Raw genomic sequence first — 22256 nt, 5'->3', positions numbered from 1 at the left:
TAAATAACATCCATTTTCCTATAAACCCAACAAAGTCACTAGTTCACTGAGATAGACCTGGGTAAAATCATTCCTTTGGTATATATCACTAGTCTTGTATCCCAAAGAAAAGTTCACATAACATCAGGCTGGCTCACCATGAAGATCCTATTCAATGGCAGTCATCCAGGTGCAAGGAAAGAAGATAACACACCAAGTCTAGACAGCTGTGTCCACAAACATGTAATTTATTTCCATTTGTCGCTTTGGGTCTCTCCTGAGCACCCAGTCATCCTGACCCCAACTCAGGACAGGGGCTGGCTGAGTGACCAGCTATTTGGATAGGGAAGAAGGAGACAAAGACTGGAGTACTCTATGTGGCTGATGGGTGTCTCATGGGGACTCATTGGGGCTTATTACAGTGGACTCATTCATAATGTCCTCCAACTCAGGCTCAGGCTGGGTAGGAGATGTGTGCTCACCCACAATGGAATCACTGATTTCATCCACCTCACTTTCTCCATCCTCCTCCTCCTCCTCCACTTCCTCCTCGTCCTCATCCTCGACCTCCTCTTCTTCCTCCTCATCCTCCTCTTCTTCCTCCTCTTCAGAGTCCTCTCTCTCTTCAATATTTACCATTTCCCTGGACTTGTAGGACCTAGAGCCCACACCAGCATTGGAGAATATACTGTGCTTAGCCTCCAACAGGCTCCTATTAGGCATCTGTCCCAGGCTTATACGAGGGCCCCGAGGGCTGAGCAGCTGGTGGATTGGCAAATCAGGGCGGAGGAAGAAATGGGACTCTGTTGCCTGTTTCTGACTGGTGCCACCAGTAAGCTCTGGGTGTGCAGAGGGTGGTTCTGTGCCATGGTGGGAGGCGGCAATTCGGGAAGCACTTTGACGGGAGGCTCCCGACCTGGAGGCACGCCTTACGGCCTGCCGCGCCAACTCAGCTTCTTCCAACTTGTGCAGAAGACAGGTCCAGTTGATGTCCGAGGACATGCGGATGCGGGTACCCTTCACCTTCTTGAAGCCCAAAAAGATGTCCATGAGAACCTCAGTGATAGGAAAAGACATGAAGCCAAGTTGCTTATTGAGGCTTTCCTCAAACTTATACTTGCAGATAAGCAAGGAGACTGCCTGTTCAACCAAGAAGTTACTGAGTTCCTCAAACCAAGGGTTAGAGATGTAGGACACGCTGGACACAGACGAGATGGAAGGCAGAGGTTTCTTCCTTGGAAACTTGGGGCTCTGTGCAGCAGGCAAGGGAGAAAAGAAGATGTTTTACCCTTGTTGTTATCCCTCCCACTGCCCTGTGACATATTGCTATACCCTTCTTGGCAGCTGTGCCAGTCCTCCCCATTACAGACAGGAAAGCCACACTCATCACATTGGGATACAGACCCGCCACATCTGCTCTGCTGTCACATTCACTCCGTATGCCTCACCTGTCAAGACTAGAACAAGGCCTACTACCCTGAACAGGCTGTGCTCCTGCAAGCTTGCACATCAGCTTGTATTCAGAAGGAATTACGTCTGAGGCCTGATGATGGCAGGTTGAGAGATGTCCAGTGACCTCCAAGGGTCAGGCCATCTACTTTATACATATTTCCTGACCAATGTCCCCTTTACTGAGCAGAGAGACTAGAGAGTCCTACAGCTAGATTAGAGGACACTTGACCTTAGAATACAGAGTTGTGCTCTTGGCAAAAATGCCTATGCAGCTGGGTGTGGTGATACAGGCCTTTAATCCCAGCACTAGGGAAGCAGGGGCAGGTGGATCTCTGAGTTTGAAGCCAGCCTGGGCTACACAGAGAAACCCTGTCTTAAAAACCAACCAAATTAAAAACAAAAACAAAAAACCTCCTATCCATAAGAGAAATGTGGAAGAGCCTCTGAGGTTCACAAACAATAATTAAAAAGAAAAAACAAACCTGAAATCCAGGCATGGTGATGCACACCTGTAATCCCAGCACTTGGGAGGTAGAGGCAAGAGGATCAGGAGTCCAAGCTCATCTTCTACTATATAATGAATTTGAGACCAGCCTGGGCTACATGACACCCTGTCTCAGAAAAAAAAAATAATAAAAGCAGGGTAAAAAAATAGCCTTTATTAATCTTTGACAACACCTGGAAATAGGTGAACTAGGTCCTGATCCCCAACAGCTTGTATTTACCCCAGGAGATTTCTGCAATGTCCTTGGGCACCAGCCAGTAACAGTGGCTACTAGACGTGGTGGGAAAATGAGCCCTTTCCCTTCAGATGTTCCACTTGGACCTCCAGCCCTACTCTTGAGGTCACCTCTGGACACAGTGGAAAAGGGGATGTGGAAAACAGAGGGGAAGAGAAACAGTGAGGAAGACGGTAGGGGGCGTTAGGATGATGCCGAAACAAGCCCCTGAGATGGCCCTGGCAGGAAGCCAGTGCCACTGCAATCCCAGGGGCAGGCATGGTGAGGTGCAGGCCAAGGCTGGGTTGAGGTATCTGTTTGGAGCTTGGGGCCACAGTTTGTTTCTGTAATTTGGGATAAGAGTCAGGGAACTCCTGCATGGAGTGAAATGAGGGCCTGGGAACATCAGATACTTCTGTAGGTATCACCTTAAGCCTGAATCTGGAAGGCATCTGGGCATTTGATATGAAGGGGGAGCCCCGTCTGCCCTTGCTCTTTCTGCGAGATGTCTTAGGGCTGGAGGCTGTGATGGGAGAATCAAAAGGCTCTTCCCTATCCTCCCTGTTGGACATCTTAGAGATGGGCTGAAGAAGGTTGGAGTTCACAGGCAGCACTGGGGTGGTCTCTGAGGCAACAGAGAAGAGGGGGGAACCATCGTGGCGGCAGGCATGGCTGAGCTTCTCTACAGCCTGGTTGACCACATGCTGCAGGACAGGAAAGAGGTGATTTTCAGCCAGGAAATCCAGAGTACGATGAGGTTCCCTGATTGGACAATATGTAGGCAGGTTGAAGGATTTTTGCTGGCTCAGCAGTGACTTCATCTGTTTGCTTAACTCTTGTTTGAAAAAATTCAGCTCCTGTTCTCCAAGTCCCAACTCCGAAATTTCAGCGGTATCTGAGCTGGAGCCCAAAGGCCCAGAGAACCAAGACAGTGGTTGCTCCCGGGTCCACTGACTGTTGGTCTGGCTGCCCAGTGAGTCACAGAGCAGAGAGTCCCTCAGGGAGGACTGATTCAGGCCTTTCTGCAAAGAGAGAATAAGGCAGAGAGGTGTCTGACCAGGCCTAACACCAGCACTAAGCTCAGGCCCACCCTCTGCTATCCTTAGCCACAGCACCAGGCCTTACCCCTTTGTTCTCCAGTCGCAGTAGCCTCTTGAGGTTTTTCTCAAGTAGGAGTTTGTCCTTCATAGGTGGCAGTGAGCCTAGGCTGTGGGCAGCTGGGTCACTGTCCTGGCTGTGGGAGCCCAGCCTGCTAGCTTTGACACTGCTATGAAAGTCAGACATGGAGCTGGAGCACGATGGGTAATTGTTGGGCTGTCCAGCACACAGGGTGGGCTGAGCACGGTGCCGATGCACAGTGCTGATTCTGGGTCTGGCCCGAGCCCGATGCCTACCGCTTCGCACCTCCACTGGTTCTTGTAGGTCTACCAGTGGCACTCCAGCCTCCGTCTTCATGGCAGCCACACGCTCTGTTGCCTGCTCCACAACTGTCTGCAAGCTGTCCAGGATCTGACCCTCCGTGAGGAAATCCAGGAAGCTGCCAAACGACTGAGGGGGCCTAGGGTTTTGCTGGTGGCCCTGGTGCTCTGAGGACCGGTTCATGGATGCTGGGTGTGGCACACGGCCAAGGTTGTAGGTTGGCCCCATTTCCGGCAACAGATGATGCTTCTTGGGCAGCTGCATCTGAACAGACAGGCTTGTCACAGCAGGCAGGAGGCTCTACCAGGGTGGAGGAGGTATGTCTGGAGTCCTAGGGAGCTAGTTAGGAGCTGGCTGGGATTGAACAATGGGGAGCTTCTTCATTGTCTGATGCTGGGGGTTGGACACAGGGGTCTTGAACATGTTACGTAAATGCTCAATCACTGAATGGCATTTAACTTTTGAAAACGTTTTTTGTGGGTATGTGTGCATGTGTGGGGGTGTCTGTGTGCCTCAGTGCAGGTGTGAAGGTCAAAGGACAACTTGTGGTAACTGGTTCCCTTCTATTATGTGGCTCTTGGGGATGGAACTCAGATTATCATCAGTTTTGATGGCAAGTACCTTCACCCACTGAGCCATTTCAGCAGCCCTGAATTACATTATAGAATCAGGTCATTCTGGGTGTCAGTGCTCACAACAACCTTTCTTGAGGACTTCTCTGCTACGCAGGGGTCTATTAGGGCTGACCTGAAGATCCCCAATGCCTATATTTCATATATGCCAGGCCTGCCTGGGAGCCTGAAAGTGGAATTCTGTGTTCATGGTATGAAAGGCAATTATGAGAGCCCTCTTCCTCTCTACCTCCTTCTGTCTCTAGCGCAGCCCCCTGCACTGACTGCACTGCTGTGCTACAGTGGACTTGAGGACTTGAGCCTGCGTCTCCACATTGAGTCCTCCAGGCTGACTCCATCCTCTTCTCAGGGCTCCTAAGTCCACCCAAGTACGTTATGGGGGCAACGGGGAGTGGGGAATGAAAGTGATCAGGGCTCAGCAGGCATAAGGGAAGGCCGAGCTACAATAAAGATTACACCGGGTGACCCAGTGAGATCAGCTGGGAATGGGGACGCAGTGGGACATGGTCCAGACACTAACGTCAGGCCAGCTGGACATACTTACCCGAGCCATATAGGTGCTGTGACCAGCCTCATCGTCAGCCAGGTATCCCGAGTGGTGGCGGCACCTTGCCATGGTGTAGGTAATTCAATTTGTTTTCTGCTTCCGCTCTCAGGTTCCACAGCACAGATGCAGACTCCTCTGTATATGGTGGGGAGAGGAAGTCAAGGTAGGTCCGTGGGACCCCAGCTCCCGTTACTTGTGCCCTTCAGATATTCCAACTTTCCCCTGCTTGGACCCGCCACACATCTGTGGACCTTCCCAAGTCGTTGCCTTTTGTTTGCACCTGTGCCTGGGTCGAGCTGTGTGCCCAGACTGTTTTCTTTCAGACCAGAGGCACCCTTGAGCCCCCACCTACTTACCAGAGTCTCCACTGTGCTCCTGGAGGTTCTCACAGTCAGCTCCTTTTAAAGGACTACCGCACAGAACGCTGGAATCCCGCTACCACTCGTCCAGGGTTGTCATTTACATACTTCATCCTGATTGGCCAGAATCTGGCCTCACATTCACCATCTTCCCCGACACAATGGTTGGGGGTGGGGCCAAGGTTGGCTCCTCCCTCACCTCGCTGTATTTTCTGTCAAGACATCTAAGCAGAGTTTGCGGGTTTATAAATCTGACTTTATTCAGCCAAGAGGTCTGAATATGGGGCTTGTTTCTCTGATCCTCAGGGCGAAAGCCATAGCCTCAACTTCTGACACAAACACCTCAGCTTGTTCCTTGTCCTCCTACTCTGTTGGCTTTCTTCTAGAGCCTCTTTTCCTCATTCAGTGTGGACCAGCCAGCATCTTCCTTCTCAAGTCTTTTCAGGAGCAGTGAAGAGTCCTGGTTTCTGCACAGACCTAGTTCCTGTGTCTGCTTTTTCTTGCTGATGTGACTCAGCCCCTCATAAGTGAAGCTGAGCATCCTTCCCCAAGTGAGTCTTGACATAAAATGTTCTTACAACATACTTTGCACCTTATGGAAGCTCCGTGTAAACCCGCCTCTACCTTTTTCTTTTCCCCTTCACCCTAGAAAGTCTGTCATTCCCAGGAGATTCCCAACAAGCCTATCCCTGCACTGCCACACCGTTTGTCTTGCACTTCTTTAGGGCAGGAAGCAAAGCAGTCAGCCCTAATCTCTAATAACTCCACTCTTGACACAATAGGTGCTTGATAGTTTCCTCTTCTCAATCTGTGGTTTTCAGGGAGCCAGGGCCTCAAGGCCGCCGGCCTTTCCAAGAGCAGAGTCCCACAGTGGCTGGATGACATCTGAAGGTCTGACAACCACCGTGATTGGACAAGGCAGTGTTTAGACCATGAATTTGGGGGGAGGACTCTGAGGCTTCCAACCCTTACAAAGAATCATCAGCAACTATTACGATCAAGCTACAGTGTTTCCCATATGCTAGAGATGCAGGGATCAGACAGGATTGAGGGAACCAGAGCAGGTAAGGCTCCGGCCTTAGAGAAGAGCTCCTGCTCCCCTTCCTCGGGTTCCTTGGCTGTAAAACAGTGGTGAAATTACCAACACGACAGGCTCGATCCAAGTAACACACGTTCTATAATGAAAACCCGAGGCAAGCTGGGGATGCTTCTCAGCTGGCGGAATGCTTGCCCAACACACATGAAGTATTGGGTTCAGTTCCCTGCACCACATAAAGCATGCGTGGTGGCACGTACCTTCTGTTGGGGCAATGGAGAGGTGAAGCAGTAGGATAAGAAGTTCAAGGCCAGCCCCGGCTGAATGAATAGTGAGGTCAGCCTGGGATACACACTGCCGTGTTTCAAAACAATATCCAGACAGCCACGCTACCGTGCAAGCTCCGGCTGTCACCACGATGAGCATCGGTAAGTCGTGGGTTAGAAAACTTTCCCGGACAAAGAGAATCCCTGCCTCGGAAAAAAAAAAAAAACAAACCAAACAAAAAACAAACAAACAAACAAACAAATAAATAGATAGATAAATAAATAAATAGATAGATAGGTAGATAAATAAATAAATAAATGAAATAAAATTGCCGAGCAGTCGACCCGCGCGTTTGCAGGACAGGCAGAGACCTCTAGGTGGCAGAACAATGGCGGCGTGAGGCCTCGTCTAGGCGTGCGCGTCGGGGTGGGGCCTCGGCAGCGTTCAAGGGCGGGGTCTGGCTGCGGCGGCCCAGTCCTTCTGGGCTCCAGCCAGGGTTTGGCAGCCATGGCGTGGCCCCGTGTGCGGCTGGTGGTCACCGCCGACGACTTTGGTTACTGCCCGCGGCGCGATGAGGGCATCGTGGAGGCCTTCCTGGCAGGGACCGTGACCAGCGTGTCGCTCCTGGTCAACGGCACGGCCGCCGAAAGCGCGGCCGAGCTGGCCCGCAGGTGAGGGCGGCCCCCTCCAGGGCCCGGCGGGTTTTCGGGGCCGCCCGCCCCGTGGTAGCCCGTGCTGGCTCGCTCGCTCTCGCGCTCCGCCCGCAGGCACAGCATTCCCACGGGCCTCCACGCCAACCTGTCTGAGGGCCGTCCGGTGGGCCCGGCCCGCCACAGCGCCTCGTCGCTCCTCAGCCCGGAAGGCTTCTTTCTGGGCAAGATGGGATTTCGGGAGGCCTTAGCGGCTGGCGAAATTGCTTTGCCCCAGGTGCGGAGGCGTGGCTGCAGGGGGAGACGCATCTGGATCCTCCAAGCTCAGCCCCGAGGGGATCGTGGAAGTCGTTGGGTCAAAAGCGGGCGCTGGATACTCTCCTAGGGCACCTAGTGCAACCCCCCCGGAGCAGTCACGTCGTGGCGCCTGACCGAGCTCCCTGTGTGTGTGTGGCTGCTTCCCGGAGCTCAGGGTGTCTGTGCCCCTCCCTCCTCCAGGTGCGGGAGGAGCTAGAGGCTCAACTCAGCCGCTTCCGGGAGTTGTTGGGCAGGTCCCCCACGCACGTGGACGGGCACCAGCACGTGCATGTGCTCCCAGGTACGGCCCGGTCGGGGGTGGGCCTGGTGGGGGGAACGGAGGCCACCCGGTGGGGAGACTCCTCAGAGCCCGCCCCTCCCAGCAGGCGTGTGTCAGGTGTTCGCGGAGGCGCTGCAGGCCTGCGGGGTCCGCTTCACACGGCTGCCCGCCGAACGCGGGTTGGGCAGCTGCGCGTGGCTCGAAGCGCCAGCGCGAGCCTTCGCATGCACTGTGGTGCGCGATGCCCGTGCCGCCATGGGTCCCTTCTCCCGCCACGGCCTGCGGTGAGCACCCCCTCGCCACCCCCACCCCCCAACTCCAACCCTGCTGTGTCCCCATTGGTCCCAGGGCGCTCACCTGGCCAGATGTGCCCTTTTCCCAATCAAAAAAAAAAAAAAAAAAAATTGGGAATTGACCTACTGTCCTACTGCACCCTCTGCCGAGTCTGACCGGTCTTGAGGCAGGGAGTACCTCTGACATCCTGGCACCCACAGGTGGACCGATGCCTTTGTGGGCCTGAGCACTTGTGGCCGGCATATGTCTGCTCACCGAGTCTTGGGGTCCCTGTCGCGTGCCCTGGAAGATATCCCTGCTGGCCACGCCCTGACTGCGGAGTTGATGGCACACCCTGGATACCCCAGTGTGCCTCCAGCAGGGGGCTGCGGTGAGGGCCCCGATGCATTCTCTTGTTCTTGGGAGCGGCTGCATGAGCTGCACGTCCTCACAGCACCCACCCTGCGGGCTCGGCTGGCCCAAAATGGTGTGCAGCTCTGCGCGCTAGACGACCTGGATTCCAAAAGGCCCGGGGAAGGGGTCCCCTGTGAGGCAACTCTGGAACCCTTTCTGGAGCCTTCCCCACCCTGACACCGAAGGCCGGCTAAGAACTGCCTCCCACTGTGGAGGAAGGCCAAGGCTAAAGCTCCAGTTCAGCCAGGCCCTGGAGTAGGGTCCGACTTCTTAGAGTGAGAAGCCATTAACCCTGTTCCTTGGTCAGCCTTGCCTGGCTGCAGGCAGTCTGTGACATCTGGGCGTGAGGCCTGCTGAGCATTTATCTGGTGCCAGTTCATGTTGTAACCACTTGTTTAGGAGCAGTGGGCAGAGGGTGGGTTAATAAAATAATGTCTTTCAGATTTGGCTGGTTCGTAGTGTCCACAGTATTTTGCAGAAATAAGAATAGGGAACTCCTTTAAGGCTCAGATCAAGGTATGCAAAAACATCCTCGCGTTCTAATTCTGCTCATGCTTACAAGTTTTAAATCCTTAAATCCTTTAGTTAAAAAAAAAAAGTTACATTCACTTGTGTTAGGGGAGTAACTTGCATGCCATGGTTTGAATGCGTTTTGTTTTTGAGATGGGAATCTTACCACATTGCTCAGACTGACCTGTTTACCCTAGCGATGCTTACATTTCTTTCTTTTTTGAAGGGAACAAAAAAATTCTGTCATTAGGGTGTTTGGGGGAGGCAAATGATAACCATAATTATCTGGGTGCTGGAGAGGTGGCCCAGAGGTTAAGAGCACATGGTGGCTCATAACCATCTATAATGGGATCTGGTGCCCGCCTCTGGTGTGCAGGCAGAACACTGCATAAATATTTTTTAAAATTTATTTATTTTTATGTACATTATGTATGTGAGGGAATCAGATCCACTGAAATTTGAGTTACAGACCAGACAATTGTGAGCTGCCATGTGGGTGCAGGGAATTGAGCCAGGGTCCTCTGGAAAAGCAGCCAACGCTCTTAACCGCTGAGCCATTTCTCCAGCCCCATAAACAAATCTTAAAAAGAAGTTATCTGGGGGATGACTTCGTGGGTAAAAGTACTTGTGTTTGAGGCCCTGGACTCTGGTGGAAGGAAAAGGACCAACTCCCGGAAGTCACCCTCACTCTGAATGCCACAGATCTGCCCGTGCACATGATACACATAATAGTACTTTTAGTCATCTAAAAAAAAAGAAAAACAAGGTACTCTGTTATATGCCAGCCATTTCATTGAAAGAGGCTCTGCAAACATGTAGGGGTGTCTACGTTTTTTTCTGGAAAGGCAGGCTGCTGCTGAAATGAGAAACTAGGATTCTAGCTGTATCTGATGATGGATGGGTGTGTGCCGGGAGCAGGTGGGAACACCACTTTTGAGGATGATAGGTGGAGTACCTCATGGTAGCGGGGATTAGGCCCATAGTGTCACACATGCATGCTAGGCTTTGATCCTCATCATCACAAGGGTGACAATAAACTTCTGTCTTCTTGCCTCCACTTCCCAAGACTGGGATTATGGGTGTGCATGGCCACCCCCAGTTAACGTGGTTTTAACATGTAACTCCTTGCATCCAGAGCTTCTCGCATGCTATGTAGGCTTCCTGTCAACTGAGCTATATCCCCAACCCTTGCACGTCCCATGTCCCCACTGCAGACTTAAGAGGTGGGAGCTGTAAAGCAGGGCTTTGAACTTATTTGACATGGCCTACATCCAACCTGGAACTGGGGAGCTGGGAGGGCAGCAAGCTCTCACCTGACCTGACCAGACTGGATTTCTGAAGTGATCTTGCTCCTCTCTTGCCCTTATTCCCTTGACATGCTTCAGTCTATCATATTCTTCCCTGACCCAGGCTTGGTCAGGTTCAACACCTTGATGTCTTCGAACTTTTGGGTCTGGTTCCTCTACTGTCTACCATTCACTTCCTCATCTTGACCCCTGTGGTCTGGGCACACATTCTGCTGGCTGCTGACTGGAAGCCTAGCACAGGGCAGCCTGTTTCTAGAGATAGCTCTTAGAAGTGATCCTACAATGGACTGCTCATAAAAGATAGGGCTGAGTTCTGCTCTGCAGGGATATAGCCCAATGTACAGTTGGAAAATCAGTGTGATATGGGCCACATAGAAGCGTGGACCTTGGGCATAGCACTGGGTATACAGTCTGTACTGTCTGGTTTTCCAGGATTGTCTTCAGTCAACTCACTCTAGTCATACAGGAAATGCCATTTACCAGGCATTGCCTGGGCTGGACCCCATGCTGCACTGCAGTCTCTTCCTCCATCTTGCTCAGTGTAGTGCTGTTTGCTCACACTGGGCGTGTGGACAGGGCAGAAAAAGCCAAACTGACTTCTCCCTTGACTGCACAGGGACGAATTCGTGTGTGGGGATGAATCTATCAGGGCTGAGTGGCTTACAAACCTCTTATCCAGAAGTAAGGAGCCCCAAAGAACAAGGAGGTAACAGGATACAGAAGGTATGGGACTTACAAACTAAATACTTACTTGAAGGGACACAACGTAGGAAGTGACAGTGAATCGTGCTAAGGGAGTAGATTTTGAGTTCAAAGTCTGCAGTGCCCCAAGAATGTCTGGAAACAAAGGTAAAATGATGCTTCAGGAAGTATTCCTAACAATCTGTAGACAAAAATGAGAAGGTACACCTGATTTCATCAGGTGCCCACATGCCACAGGCCAGTTGGTGCTGTGCCCAGCTGAGGTGATCGCTGTAGTACCTTAGCAGTAGCTGTCTAGTAACCCAGAATTTCTAGATATGACTATGATTCAAGGAAAAGGCCTAAAACATACTTCAGTTCCAACACCATGATCGAGCTTCTCTTACTTGTTCCTTTTTTTTTTTTTTTTTTTTTTGGCCAACTGCAGTCAACAACACGTTCTTGGGGCTACAAGGATAGAACCAATGTGTCTGCGATTTTCCCAGTGTTGACTACCCCATCTACTTCTATCTGACAAGACAGAACAACCTGTAAGCCTCTTTCAGAAGCTGGGAAGCGGAAGTGGAGGAAAGAGAGGTCCAAGTATTACTACTCTGTAGTCTCCAAACTGGCCCCCAGCAATGCCCATCCCTGAAGGAAGAAACTCATACATCCAAACTAGTGTCTGAGAACATTTTTATTAAGGACAGAATGGGGTCACAGCATCTTAGAAAGCCTATTCTCTGCCATTGTAGAAAGAGCAGGACAAGACCCGGCACTTCAAGGAACCAGGGGGATGTGTATTCCTGAGCCAACTTGGGTCAGGGGTGGGTGGGTAGGTGGCTGCTCCACAGAACTCCCCTTCTCTGGAGGATCTAACTGCAGTATGGAGCGGCCAGGGCTGCCTGCCAGCTTGCTCAAAAGCCTGCTCCAGGGCAGGGCTGGGAAGAGCAAGGCGTGCAAGCCCAAAGAGGGACACCACTGACTCAAAGCCAGGCCCGTGCTTCCAGGGCAGGCCATGGTTGTCAGTCCTGGGGCTGAGAGTCCCTGAGAGGGGCTGCTGGCCTAAGAGTACCCTCCCGTAGTGAGCAGAGAGCAGTGAGGGGTGTAACAGGCAGGGAGAGCTAAGCAACGAGACAGCTGAACTATCTCTAGATTCAGAAAAGCAACAAGAACAAATTGTGGTTGGTTTGGACAATTCTGACAGAATTTGGCATTTTATTACAAGTCTGAATGTGAGTGAAATAAAATCCATTGTCACTTTTCTGCCAATGAAGAGACAGACGTAGAAACGCAGGTCCAGTGCTCTGGCCATCCTGGGCACATGGAAGTCTCCAGAAACCTGCCCCATGCATACCTAGAACTAAAGCATAGTTCATTTATGCACCACAGGAGCCAAACAACTGGAAAACTAAATAATGTTACACTGCCTGAAAGGACATGTCTCACTTTTTTAGAGGCGAAGCCCAGAGTTGTCTTCCAAGTCTGTGAGCCCTAGGTAGCCCTGAAGTTATAGAACTAAGGTTAAAGCAGAAAGCAAGGTTTCTTGAGGCAATCTTCTCCACAGGATCTAGACCCCTAGTAGCAGAACTAGTTGGTGAACACAGGCAGTCATGCCATCAGCTTCCTCAGGGTGTCACTACTGCTTCAAGGACAATCCCACTTGCCTTGAAAAGACATTAACATTCAAATCTTGACAAAGTTCATTTGATGATAAATTCTAAGGACAAATTTTATTTCTACAAAAAAAGGCAATCAAAACAATATAAAACACATTGAAAGGATATTATTGAGTTAGCTTCAAGTGGAGCTTGACTCTGGAAAGGCTTTGAGTCCAGAGGGAGGGGAAAGGCCATCCTGTTCCTGGGCTGCACCAGCAGCTGCTCTGAGGAAGAAGCAGCTGGTTACAAAGCAGAGGTTACCAAGGCTGATCCTGCCGAGGGTAAACCATGCCAAGGGAGGCAGTGGTGGCCTGCTGTGCTGAGGAGTGGGAGCTCCGTGGCATATCCTAGCAGAGCTCAGTGGTGGAGAAGCTTGAAATTTCAAAAGGATATTCTGGCTTTTGCTTGTGATGAGCAGCCAGTCTTCTACCACAGCTGCAGGGAGATCTACTCACTGTCAGCCGTAGGAGCCTTTCTGGGGAGGAACTCATCACACAAGAGCATGGTTTTCTCTGCTGGCAGACCCTCCCTCCAAGGTCACCACAAACCTGGTACTGCAGAGTTCCCTACAGAGACGGGAACTCTGACCACGGATATGCTCTGTGGGATCTGCCTCTTGAGTCTATTTCTGTGGAAACACTTTGCTAAAATTATATGTAAAAGCAGCTTCCCTTTGCATGGACTTATTTATTTATTTTTGAGGGGGAGGTTGTTGATACTGTTTTATAATTTTTAAAAGGACATTACTAAGGTGGCATGAGGAGGACTTGAGCCATCACCCATAGGCAGTGTGGCACAGGAGAAGAGCTGCCGGTGCTGCTGCCCTTGTGGGGGAACTGGGGCCTTGGTCTGTGGAAGTGGGGTTTTAAAGGGCTTGTGAGAGGGAGAGGGGGGAACCACAACGTTTTTTTTTTAACCTTCTGGGCTAACTGCAACTTTGAGTAAATTTGGGCAAGAAAAGAAATGTCATTCTTTTGAAGTAGACTAAAGCAGTGATTTTTAAAACAAAGCAAGCAGAACTAGAACATCTGAATTTTTTAATCCTTCTTTACAGATTACCTAGACCACTTTTGATTAAGAAAACTGTAGAAAGTTAGTAACTGCCACAGGCGGACGCCAGGTGGTGGCACGTGTCAATTTTCCACAGAGTCCTGCTTTGCGGGGTATCTGAATGCACTGCTCGGGGTCTCTGCTCAAACTTGCTGGAATCACTCATGGCAGATTTTAGTCCACAGGTCGCTTTTCCCCATATTTCTTTGTAAACTCTTCAGCATTCTTACAGAATTTTTTACGGTCCTTAGAGTATTCTTCAGCTAGGTCAGCCCGGAGTGGGTGCTCGGGCTGGGGGTCGTTCACCAGTGCTATGAGGGACTGGATTACTGCCAAGAGAAAGATAAGGCATTGAGGGTTAAAACTCAGAAATACCACAGGCAAGATGCTACTAACTTCAGGAAAGAAACTACAACCTCTACGCTGATCCAAACCCAGCTTACTCCCTTTTTCTAATTTGTAACAGAGAAAGACCTTGAATTCCCGGCCCTCCTGAGTGTTGTGGTTATAGCCCAGTGCCACTACATCTGGTTTTATGGAGTCAGGGCTTTATGAATGCAAGGCTAGCTCTGCACCAAGTGAGCTACATCTCATGCCCACAGTGTGCTTTAAAGACAAAATATCCTTCTGTTTATTCCAAATTCTAAGCACCAGAACTCAACCCATCTCTTCTGTAATCAGAAGAAAGACAAATGATCGCCAATAAACAGCAGCTGAGCCCCAGCCTCAGAGCAGCCTTCCAGGCCTGAACCTTGGTGGGTTATACAAGTTTACTGGTAAACTGTCCTATGTTGTTTTGACTCACTGAGAAGGTGCCTTTGGAAGAGGGGTTGCCTGTTCCTCCAATTTCAGAACCGAGCATGATTACGTTAAGTGAGGTTATCTGAGAATGTACTATACCCTCAACTCAGTGCAGGGGAGTAGAACAACAAAAGGGCCAAAGAGTAAACACACTGTATCCTTGAGAACAGCTAGAAGGTGAATCATTCCCACCCTAAGTTACTACTGTTTATCAAATGATGTAAAAATGCCTGCAGCGGGGAAGAGGTGGAAAGTTGGAAGCACAGCCATAGAGAGAAAGTTCAATTCGAACTGCAGCTGTTGCCTCAATTTCCCCTGTCGATTTCTGTTGTGTTGATGGTTTTCTTTCCTCCCAATCTGTTATTTGCTCTGTGCTCTGAGCCATCTATCCAGGCCCTAGTTGTTCTTTTATATGAAAGTCTCATCTAAAGAGACTCTGCTCTGTCTGGGACTCTGACTGACTCCAAATGACTACCTTCTTCTTTTTCTTCTTCCTCCTCCCTCCCTCTTCCTTCTTCTTTAAGACAGGGTTTCTGTGTAGCCTTAGCTGTCCTGGACTCACAGATATCTATCATTGCCTCCCCAAGTGTCATGATTACAGGCATGCTACCATGCCTGGCTCCAACTGGCTACCTTTAAAGAAGGTCCCTGCCCCACTTAGGTGCCATACTACCTATCCACTGACATGGTCTCACTATGTAGCCCTGGCTGGCCTTGAACTTACAGAGATCCCCCTGCCTCTGCTTCCCAAGTTCTGAGGCTCAAGGTGTGCACCACTACACCCAGCACTATTTATTCTTTGATTTTGGCTTACTATATACTTATTAAAATTCAAAACTGAAAATAAGGCTGGTCTCAATCATTTTCTGGGCAGTACAGAGTATCTGGCCCTCCTGGCCACAGTCAGTGCCACTCTTCTGTGCTTTGGGGCCAGCAGGCCTATTCTTCACATCTCTACTTGTCTGTACATAGAAGGCCCCTCCCCAGGCAGCTGGTGTGCGTAGATTCCCATTCCAGTCTGCTACTCTGCTCAGTTAGGGCAAAAAAGCATATTATAAAGCTGCACCTGTCTGTCAGCAATGAGCCCACCTCAGAAGAACTATAGGAAGACAGGATTTACCACAAAAAGTACTGTATGACTGAAAGATTACAAAGTAACAAATTCCCAAATTAATAGTCTTTAACTAGACATGTTAGCTTCACAGCTAAAATTACATCACCTAAAAACATAAGACAGGAAACAAGGTCCTTAGTTTGAGGGCAGCCTGGGCTACATAGCCACAATCCATACACTGTTTACAGAATCACATCATCATATTGTTTTTACGAGAGTAACTGTTTCAAGGTAGCAAAGGATTTTTAAAGTTTGTGTATCTTCTACTCTGAATCCATAGTTCATTTTTTTAAGTGGCTAAACAGTATGTCATTGTATAGAAATAACATTGTCGGTTAGTCCTTGGTCAAGTTGACACAGGCCAGGGTCATCTGGGAAAAGGGAACTTCAGCTGAGAAAATGCTTCCACTAGACTGGCCTGCAGGCAAGTCTACAGGGCATCTTTTTGACTAATGGTTGGTACAGGAAAGCCCAGCTCGTGGTGGTGCCACCCTTAGGGCATATAGATGGTGACAGGATATGTAAGAACGTAAGCAAGCCATGAGGAGGAAGCCAGTAAGCAGCAGCCTTCCATGCTCTCTACCTCCATTCTCTTTACTTTTTGAGACAGTTTCTCTGTGTAGCCTTGGCTGTCCTAGAACTCATTCGGTAGACCAGGCTGTACTGGAACTAAAGAGAACCACCTTTCTCTACTTCTATTTTTATTTTGTTTATCTATTTTTATTTTATGTGTGGGTATTTTGCCTCTATATATGTTTGAGCCCTGGTGTATGCAGTGCTCAGGGATGCCAGCTGGCACTAGATCACCTGCAACTGTAGTGAAAGATGGTAGCTGTATGTGTGCTCGGAATTAAACCATGGTCCTCTGGATGAACAAGTCAACTATTCAACTCTTCAGCCCCCAATCTTACCGTTTTTATTTTTCATACTTGTCTAATAGAACATGTCTTTGAGGGACTGGAGAGATGATGACTTAGTGGTTAAGAATACTGGGTTCAATTCCTAGCACCCATGTGGCAGCTTACAACTGTCAATAGATCTAGTTTCAGGGGAATCAACACCCTCTTGTGGCCTTCCTAGACACAAGACATACACAATGTACATAGAAATACATGAAGGCAAAACACCAACACCATGACTTTGAAAGGAGTCATCAATGGAAATGTTCCTAAGGACATGGCAGAAGAAAACCACAAGCAGATGCTAAGAAAGAAGTGACATGCTCATTTTACAGCTTTAGGAATTGCAGAACTGCAAGACATTAAAAAAGGAAGGTGATACAGGGTGATGATGGCCGGATAGCAGTTACGAAACAGGACTAGTCAAACAAAGACAGTGAATACAATAGCATATGCCACATGACAACAGTGTCATTTCCAGGAGGGCCAAGTAACCCATACCAGTATGTAGAGAGACAGGGACTGGAAAGATGGCTTTCTAGAGGACCTAACATTCACGTGGCATCTCACAGCACTTGTAACTCTAGTCCTGGAGGATTTGATGTCATCTTCTGCCCTCCTAACACTGCATGCGTATAATGCACAGATATCCAGTTAGGCACACATACACATTTTTGTTGTTGTTTTTTAGAGATGGGGTTTCTCTATGGAGCCCAGGATGTCTTGAAACTTGCTCTGCAGACCAGGCTAGCCTTGAATTCACAGAAATCTGCCTAACTCTGCCTCCCAAGTGCTGGAATTAAAGGCATACACCACTACTGCCCAGCTACATACACATTTTTTAAAAGAAAGGAAAAAAAAGAAAAAGCATGTAGAGACAGTGGCCCCTCCTCTACCTGTGCACCCACCTCCCTCACCCTGAATGCCCTGCCCCAGCTCCTCTAATACTCAGCCTGCTTCCCTGTGCAGGTACTTGCCTGACCAATAGGATCCAGAAGAAGAGCCATGCTAACAGTACTAGCACTACACTGAGTTATAAGGAGCCTGTTGCTTTTGCTTTCAAGCTAGAGCTCCACCATTTCTAAGACAAGGTCCAATCAACTTCATGGAGAATAAGCAACACAAAGAGAGCCAAGTGGCGAGCCAGCACCAACTGCCACACACGTGAATGATGGCAAGTGGGACAATGTACCTCTGATAAGAGTACCTGAGTGGCCTCAAGAATGACCAGCCCAGTCTGAGACAGCCAATCTACAGAATGAGCAATAAACAGTTACTCTTAGCTACTGTTTTCATTTCATCTTTAATGAATTAAACTTCTATGTGTATTAGAGTTGTACCTGCATATATGTTCGTGTGCCATGTGCAAGCCTGGTTGGTACCCTTGGAGGCCAGGAGTGGGCAGTAGGTCCCCTGGAACTGGAGTCACAGACAATTGTAAACTACCCTGAGGGTTCTGGGAACTGAACTCATGTCCTCTGGAACAGCATGCACTAAGTTTCAGTGGGGTTATAACAAGCCACAGGTAACAGACACAGGAGAATATGGCATCGAGCACTACTACTAACCAAGAGGACAGCATCAAAGCCATGCTACAAAGAGAAGCAATTAGTTTTTCTAGAAAGAAGCCCTATACTGGCCCAAACCAAGAAAACAGTAATTCTGATACCATACCCGAAATGAAAAAATATAATAAATAGATAAATAAATAAATATATTTTTTTGACACAATGTTTCTTCTCTGTATAGTCCTACCTCTCCTGGAACTCACTTTGTAGACCAGGCTGCCCTCAAATTCACTGAGATCTGCCTGCCTCTACCTCCTGAGTTCCGGGATTGAAGGTGTCCAGCACCATCCCTACCCTGAATGAAATTCTTAATAACCAATAAGTACATTTAACTAAGGAACAGGAAAGTAATGCTGAGTAGTGGTAGTCCCTAAGAGTTTGTGACCAGCCTGGTCTACAGAGCAAGTTTAGGACAGCCAAGGCTACACAGAGAAGCCTTGAAGAAAAGAAGAAGAAAAAAGAAAGAAAACTACTCCTAACCTCTCTGGCTCTTTGGAGGGAGGGGAGAAGGCCCAACTTGAAATAGTGCTGGCCTATGTATGTAGATATGAACATGAAATAGCACTAGGAGGTAGTAAAGCATTTGCACCCAGTTCCTGTGAGCTTCCTGGCCCCGGCCTCCTTGTCATCAGTTCTCAGGTAAAGGAGGAGACCCTCAACTGTGGCCACTGCCAGAGGGTCCGGTGTAGAAGCACTTTTCCTAGGCTAGGTGACTCTACTAAACAAGGTCTCTGGAAGTTCTAAGAACAATTATAACACAGATCAAATACTTTTCTCAGAAAGATGAACATGGACATAGACAGCCACATCTAATTCTAAGACACCAACCATTTGCTTTCATAGGAATGCTACTCAAGTCTGACTGTATCTTGTCCTGAACTCCCAAATCACCTAATGGGGGCTTCCCATACTTAGCCTATGCCCTTCTGTTGGTCTGAAAGGTCCTCACTAATCTCTCTTCTAGGCTGGTTCTAAGTGCTAACTATTATATGCATACAGCACTACCCTCAGTTTGTCTACTAGGCCAATGCCCCTGCACAGTTAACACTTCAACTGAAATGAGGCAGCCCCACAAGACTGGTGGGGTCTCATCAGTACTTCTACATGCACTAGAGTTGCTACCATACTAGTTTTCTCACCTCTGTCTCATAGGAAACTGAAGAGAACCTTGAAGCCCCTATCACAAAGCAGTATTAACAGAAGAGAGCCCTATCTATGGCAGGGAGAAGAAATGTACATGCCTCACCTTGGTCAGTCTTGGTGGCTGGCTTCCAGTTTTCAGCACTAATTACTGGCAGACAGACCTGCCCCTTCTCATCGATGTTAGGGTGGTAGATCTTTGTTTTAAATGTGATCTTGGGTGGTTTGAATGGATACTCTGCTGGAAAGTTGATTTCAATTCTGAAGGCCCCCTTATCATATGGAGGGTTGTCCTAAAAGGAAAGGGGGTAAAAGATCAAAATGAACATACCTTAGTTCACACAACTATGTGGACAAAGCAGGGCTGCTTTAACTGTTCATTAATTATTCCTAATGGTACACCAACTGAAGCCCTCCATCCAAAAGGTAACCCAACAACTAACCAGTATTTCTAGACAAGATGCTCAATAGGCTGAAAGGGTTTGAAATCAGTATCAAAATAGCCTTATTATTTTTTTCAGGAACATGGTGGTTTAAATGAGGATGGCCTCTATAGGCTCATGTTTGAGTGCTTGGTCCAAAGTTGGTAGAACTGTTGGGGAAGGATTAGGAGGTGTGGCCTTGTAAGGAGAAAGTGTGTCACTGGGGATGGGCTTTGAGCTTTCAAAAGCCCATGCCATTCCTAGTTATCTTTCCCTCTCCCTCTGCTTGTGGCTCGTCTGTAAGCTCTCAGCTACTACTGTAACATCATGCGTGCCTGCCTGTGCCTTACTCCCATGTTGGTCACAGGCTCACCCTCTGAAACTATAAGCCCCCAAAAACTTTTTCTTTCTATACAAGCTACCTCTGCTTCACAGCAGTAGAAACATAACTGAAACAAGTGGATTTTTTTAGAGTAGAGTAGTAAAACTGAAAGTACTGAAAAAACTCAGAGGCCAAATTTTCCCTCCAAATGCAACTCTTCCCTCATTATTAACACTCTTCACTAGTAAGGTAAAATGTTAACATCCATGGACCTATATTGCATAAGTTTACCTCTGGAAGTAATACATTTTATGGGTTTTCCGTAGGTATATTTTAGAACCTGAATCATGTATTGTATAGTTGCTACGATTTAAATATGTCTTCCCCAAATTCACGCATGAAAAGTGAATCATGAGCTGATGAGGGTAAAGGTACTTGCAGCACAAATGTGACAACCTGAGTTAGAACCTCAGAACCATATGGCAGAAAAAGAAAATCAACTCCACAAAATTCTGTGTGCTGTAGTAAATATGGCCCCTATTCTCTCCCTCTGTCACACACATACTAATAATAAACCAAAATTTTAAACAAAATAAAATATCAGGGCTAAAAATGTAGCTCAGTGGTAAAGCATCCCCAAGAACCTGAGTTCAATCCCTAGCACCAATACCCCCCACCACATTAGCACATACACACCCTACTCATGATGCCACATCAGGGTGTGGATCCCTTATGAAAGAGATCCCTAGAGGGCTGGCATGTCCTTTTTACTGTATGAGAGAAAACCGAGAAACTGGGAACCATCAAACACTATGTCTGTCAATGACTTGAACTAATATTTCTCAGCTTCTCTCTGGCACTAGAAGAAATGTTTCTGTTGTTTATAAGCCATATACTCAACAGTATTTTTTTACAGTAGCCTGAATAAATGTATACAGTAGCTTTCTGAGTGGCTTTCTTCCATGATAACATGCAATTAGCTCATGTCTTTATTATTAAATGATACTTGTCTGGATATACTTACCAAAGGATACCTTGGTAATTATAAATAACCCTGCTACAGACACTGCTGTGAAGGTTTTTGCCCAGATAAAAAAGAACAAAGAGTATCATTGTTGTCTCATGTTATAAGAGTATGTTTAGTTTTATATGAAACTGTGTATTTTCCTCACCACTGAAAATAATTCCTGAGAGAAAAACTTGTTTTGGCACACAGTCCACACTGTGAAAAGGAAACAGAGCAGAGGTAGAACCAGCCTAAAACCTGCAAAAGCCCTCTCTTAGTGACTTACTTCCACCAGCCAGACTGCACATCCTAAAAGTTCTACAGTGTCACCACTCTGAACATGAGACTATAGAGGGTAAATTTTTAAAGATTTATTTTGTGTATGCATACATGTGTGAGCAGTTACTGAAGTCAGATATCCTTGAACTAGAATTATAGGTGGTTGTGAACTCCTGGATGTGTGCAATAAGCCATCCTTTCAGCCCCTGTAGGGGGTACTTCAAATTCTGTAACACTGCCCAACCTTTCAAAGTTCCACTTGCAGGCCTCCAGTAATGAATGAGCATTCCTGTTGCTTGATAGTCTTATCAGCATTTAAAGCTGTCAATATTTGTTGTCACCATACTAAGAGATGTGGAGTGGCACTTCACTGTCGTTTCAAGTTTTTCTCAACGACATATTATATTATGTTGGGGAATGTTTTTGTGCACTGTATATTCAAATGCTGATTTCTATACCCAGAGACCTATTTGCAGTCAGATGTTGGCACTGTCATTATTGAAGCATCTCCTGTCTCAATGTTGTATAAAAATTATTCTCCATTACCTCTGATTGGTTTCAAAGAGCTGAACAGCCTACAGCAGGGCTAGAGAGTTAAGGCAGGACTTCTGATCCCAGGAAGGGGGTCCCACATAGAGAAAGAGGAGGTCACCATCAGAGAGTTGAGAGGAGGACAAGGATGGAGCAGGTGCAGCCAGGAAGAGAGTAAGATGGCAGGTGATGGGGCACGTGGCTGGGAAGTAGGCCAAGTCAGCAGAGTTGGGTTAGCATACTTGAGTATCTGCCCAGCTCTAGTGCTTGAAACTTATTAATAAATATAATAGGTCTTCATATCATTATTAGGGAGCTAAAGTGGATGTAGAAAAAAGCCCTAGTTTTACAATATTAAGTTTGTCATGTATATTTCCCTCTTTAAATAATTTTTTTTAAGCATTGTGTAAGTATGTATGTGTGGGCACACAGGCTCAGAGAACAGCATGTAAAAGTCAGTTCTCTTCTACCTGTGGGTTCCAGAGAATTGAATTCATGTCACCAGGCTTGGCAATGAGCGCCCTTACCCCCTGAATCAGCTCACCAGCACTTAAAAAAAAAAACAAAAACATTCCTTTCTATGTAGCTGAAGGTAGCTTTGAACTTGCAGTCTTCCTGACTTTCTCCTGAGCCCTGCAATT

General features: G+C 47.9%; 3 protein-coding genes across 7 annotated transcripts in view; 1 reads left to right on the top strand and 2 right to left on the bottom strand.

Moving 5' to 3' along the window:
• Positions 1-216: 216 nt before the first annotated feature.
• Positions 217-6820, bottom strand: Ccdc116 (coiled-coil domain containing 116). Of its 3 annotated transcripts, none has more exons than XM_021645930.2 (5): positions 5105-6820; positions 4746-4883; positions 3276-3833; positions 2579-3172; positions 217-1230 (listed from the first exon to the last, which is right to left on the bottom strand). In XM_021645930.2, the coding sequence occupies exons 2-5, from the start codon at positions 4815-4817 to the stop codon at positions 373-375; spliced, it is 2082 nt and encodes a 693-aa protein (XP_021501605.2). In that variant the 5' UTR covers positions 4818-4883; positions 5105-6820; the 3' UTR covers positions 217-372. The 3 variants fall into 3 exon arrangements, with proteins under 3 accessions (XP_021501605.2, XP_021501607.2, XP_060227348.1); XM_021645932.2 differs by having other exon boundaries at positions 3276-3827; XM_060371365.1 differs by having other exon boundaries at positions 6404-6820.
• A 2-nt stretch (positions 6821-6822) lies between these two features.
• Positions 6823-8767, top strand: Ydjc (YdjC chitooligosaccharide deacetylase homolog). Of its 2 annotated transcripts, XM_021645934.2 has the most exons (5): positions 6834-7081; positions 7178-7337; positions 7559-7658; positions 7744-7921; positions 8132-8767. In XM_021645934.2, the coding sequence occupies exons 1-5, from the start codon at positions 6918-6920 to the stop codon at positions 8499-8501; spliced, it is 972 nt and encodes a 323-aa protein (XP_021501609.1). In that variant the 5' UTR covers positions 6834-6917; the 3' UTR covers positions 8502-8767. The 2 variants fall into 2 exon arrangements, with proteins under 2 accessions (XP_060227349.1, XP_021501609.1); XM_060371366.1 differs by lacking the exon at positions 7744-7921 and having other exon boundaries at positions 6823-7081; positions 8132-8306.
• A 2734-nt stretch (positions 8768-11501) lies between these two features.
• Positions 11502-22256, bottom strand: part of Ube2l3 (ubiquitin conjugating enzyme E2 L3) — a 43585-nt gene continuing 32830 nt past the window's right edge. For both annotated transcript variants that reach the window (XM_021654513.2, XM_021654514.2), the window contains 2 exons: positions 19162-19348; positions 11502-13862 (listed from right to left, as the gene is read on the bottom strand). In XM_021654513.2, the coding sequence (XP_021510188.1) occupies positions 13708-13862; positions 19162-19348 (342 nt within the window). In that variant the 3' untranslated portion in view covers positions 11502-13707. The remainder of the gene's footprint in view (positions 13863-19161; positions 19349-22256) is intronic.

This window comes from Meriones unguiculatus, chromosome 17, assembly GCF_030254825.1.
Source record: "Meriones unguiculatus strain TT.TT164.6M chromosome 17, Bangor_MerUng_6.1, whole genome shotgun sequence".
Classification (NCBI taxonomy): Eukaryota; Metazoa; Chordata; class Mammalia; order Rodentia; family Muridae; genus Meriones; species Meriones unguiculatus.
Note: the sequence above shows the minus strand (reverse complement) of the source record. Positions and strands in the feature narration are given on the sequence as shown.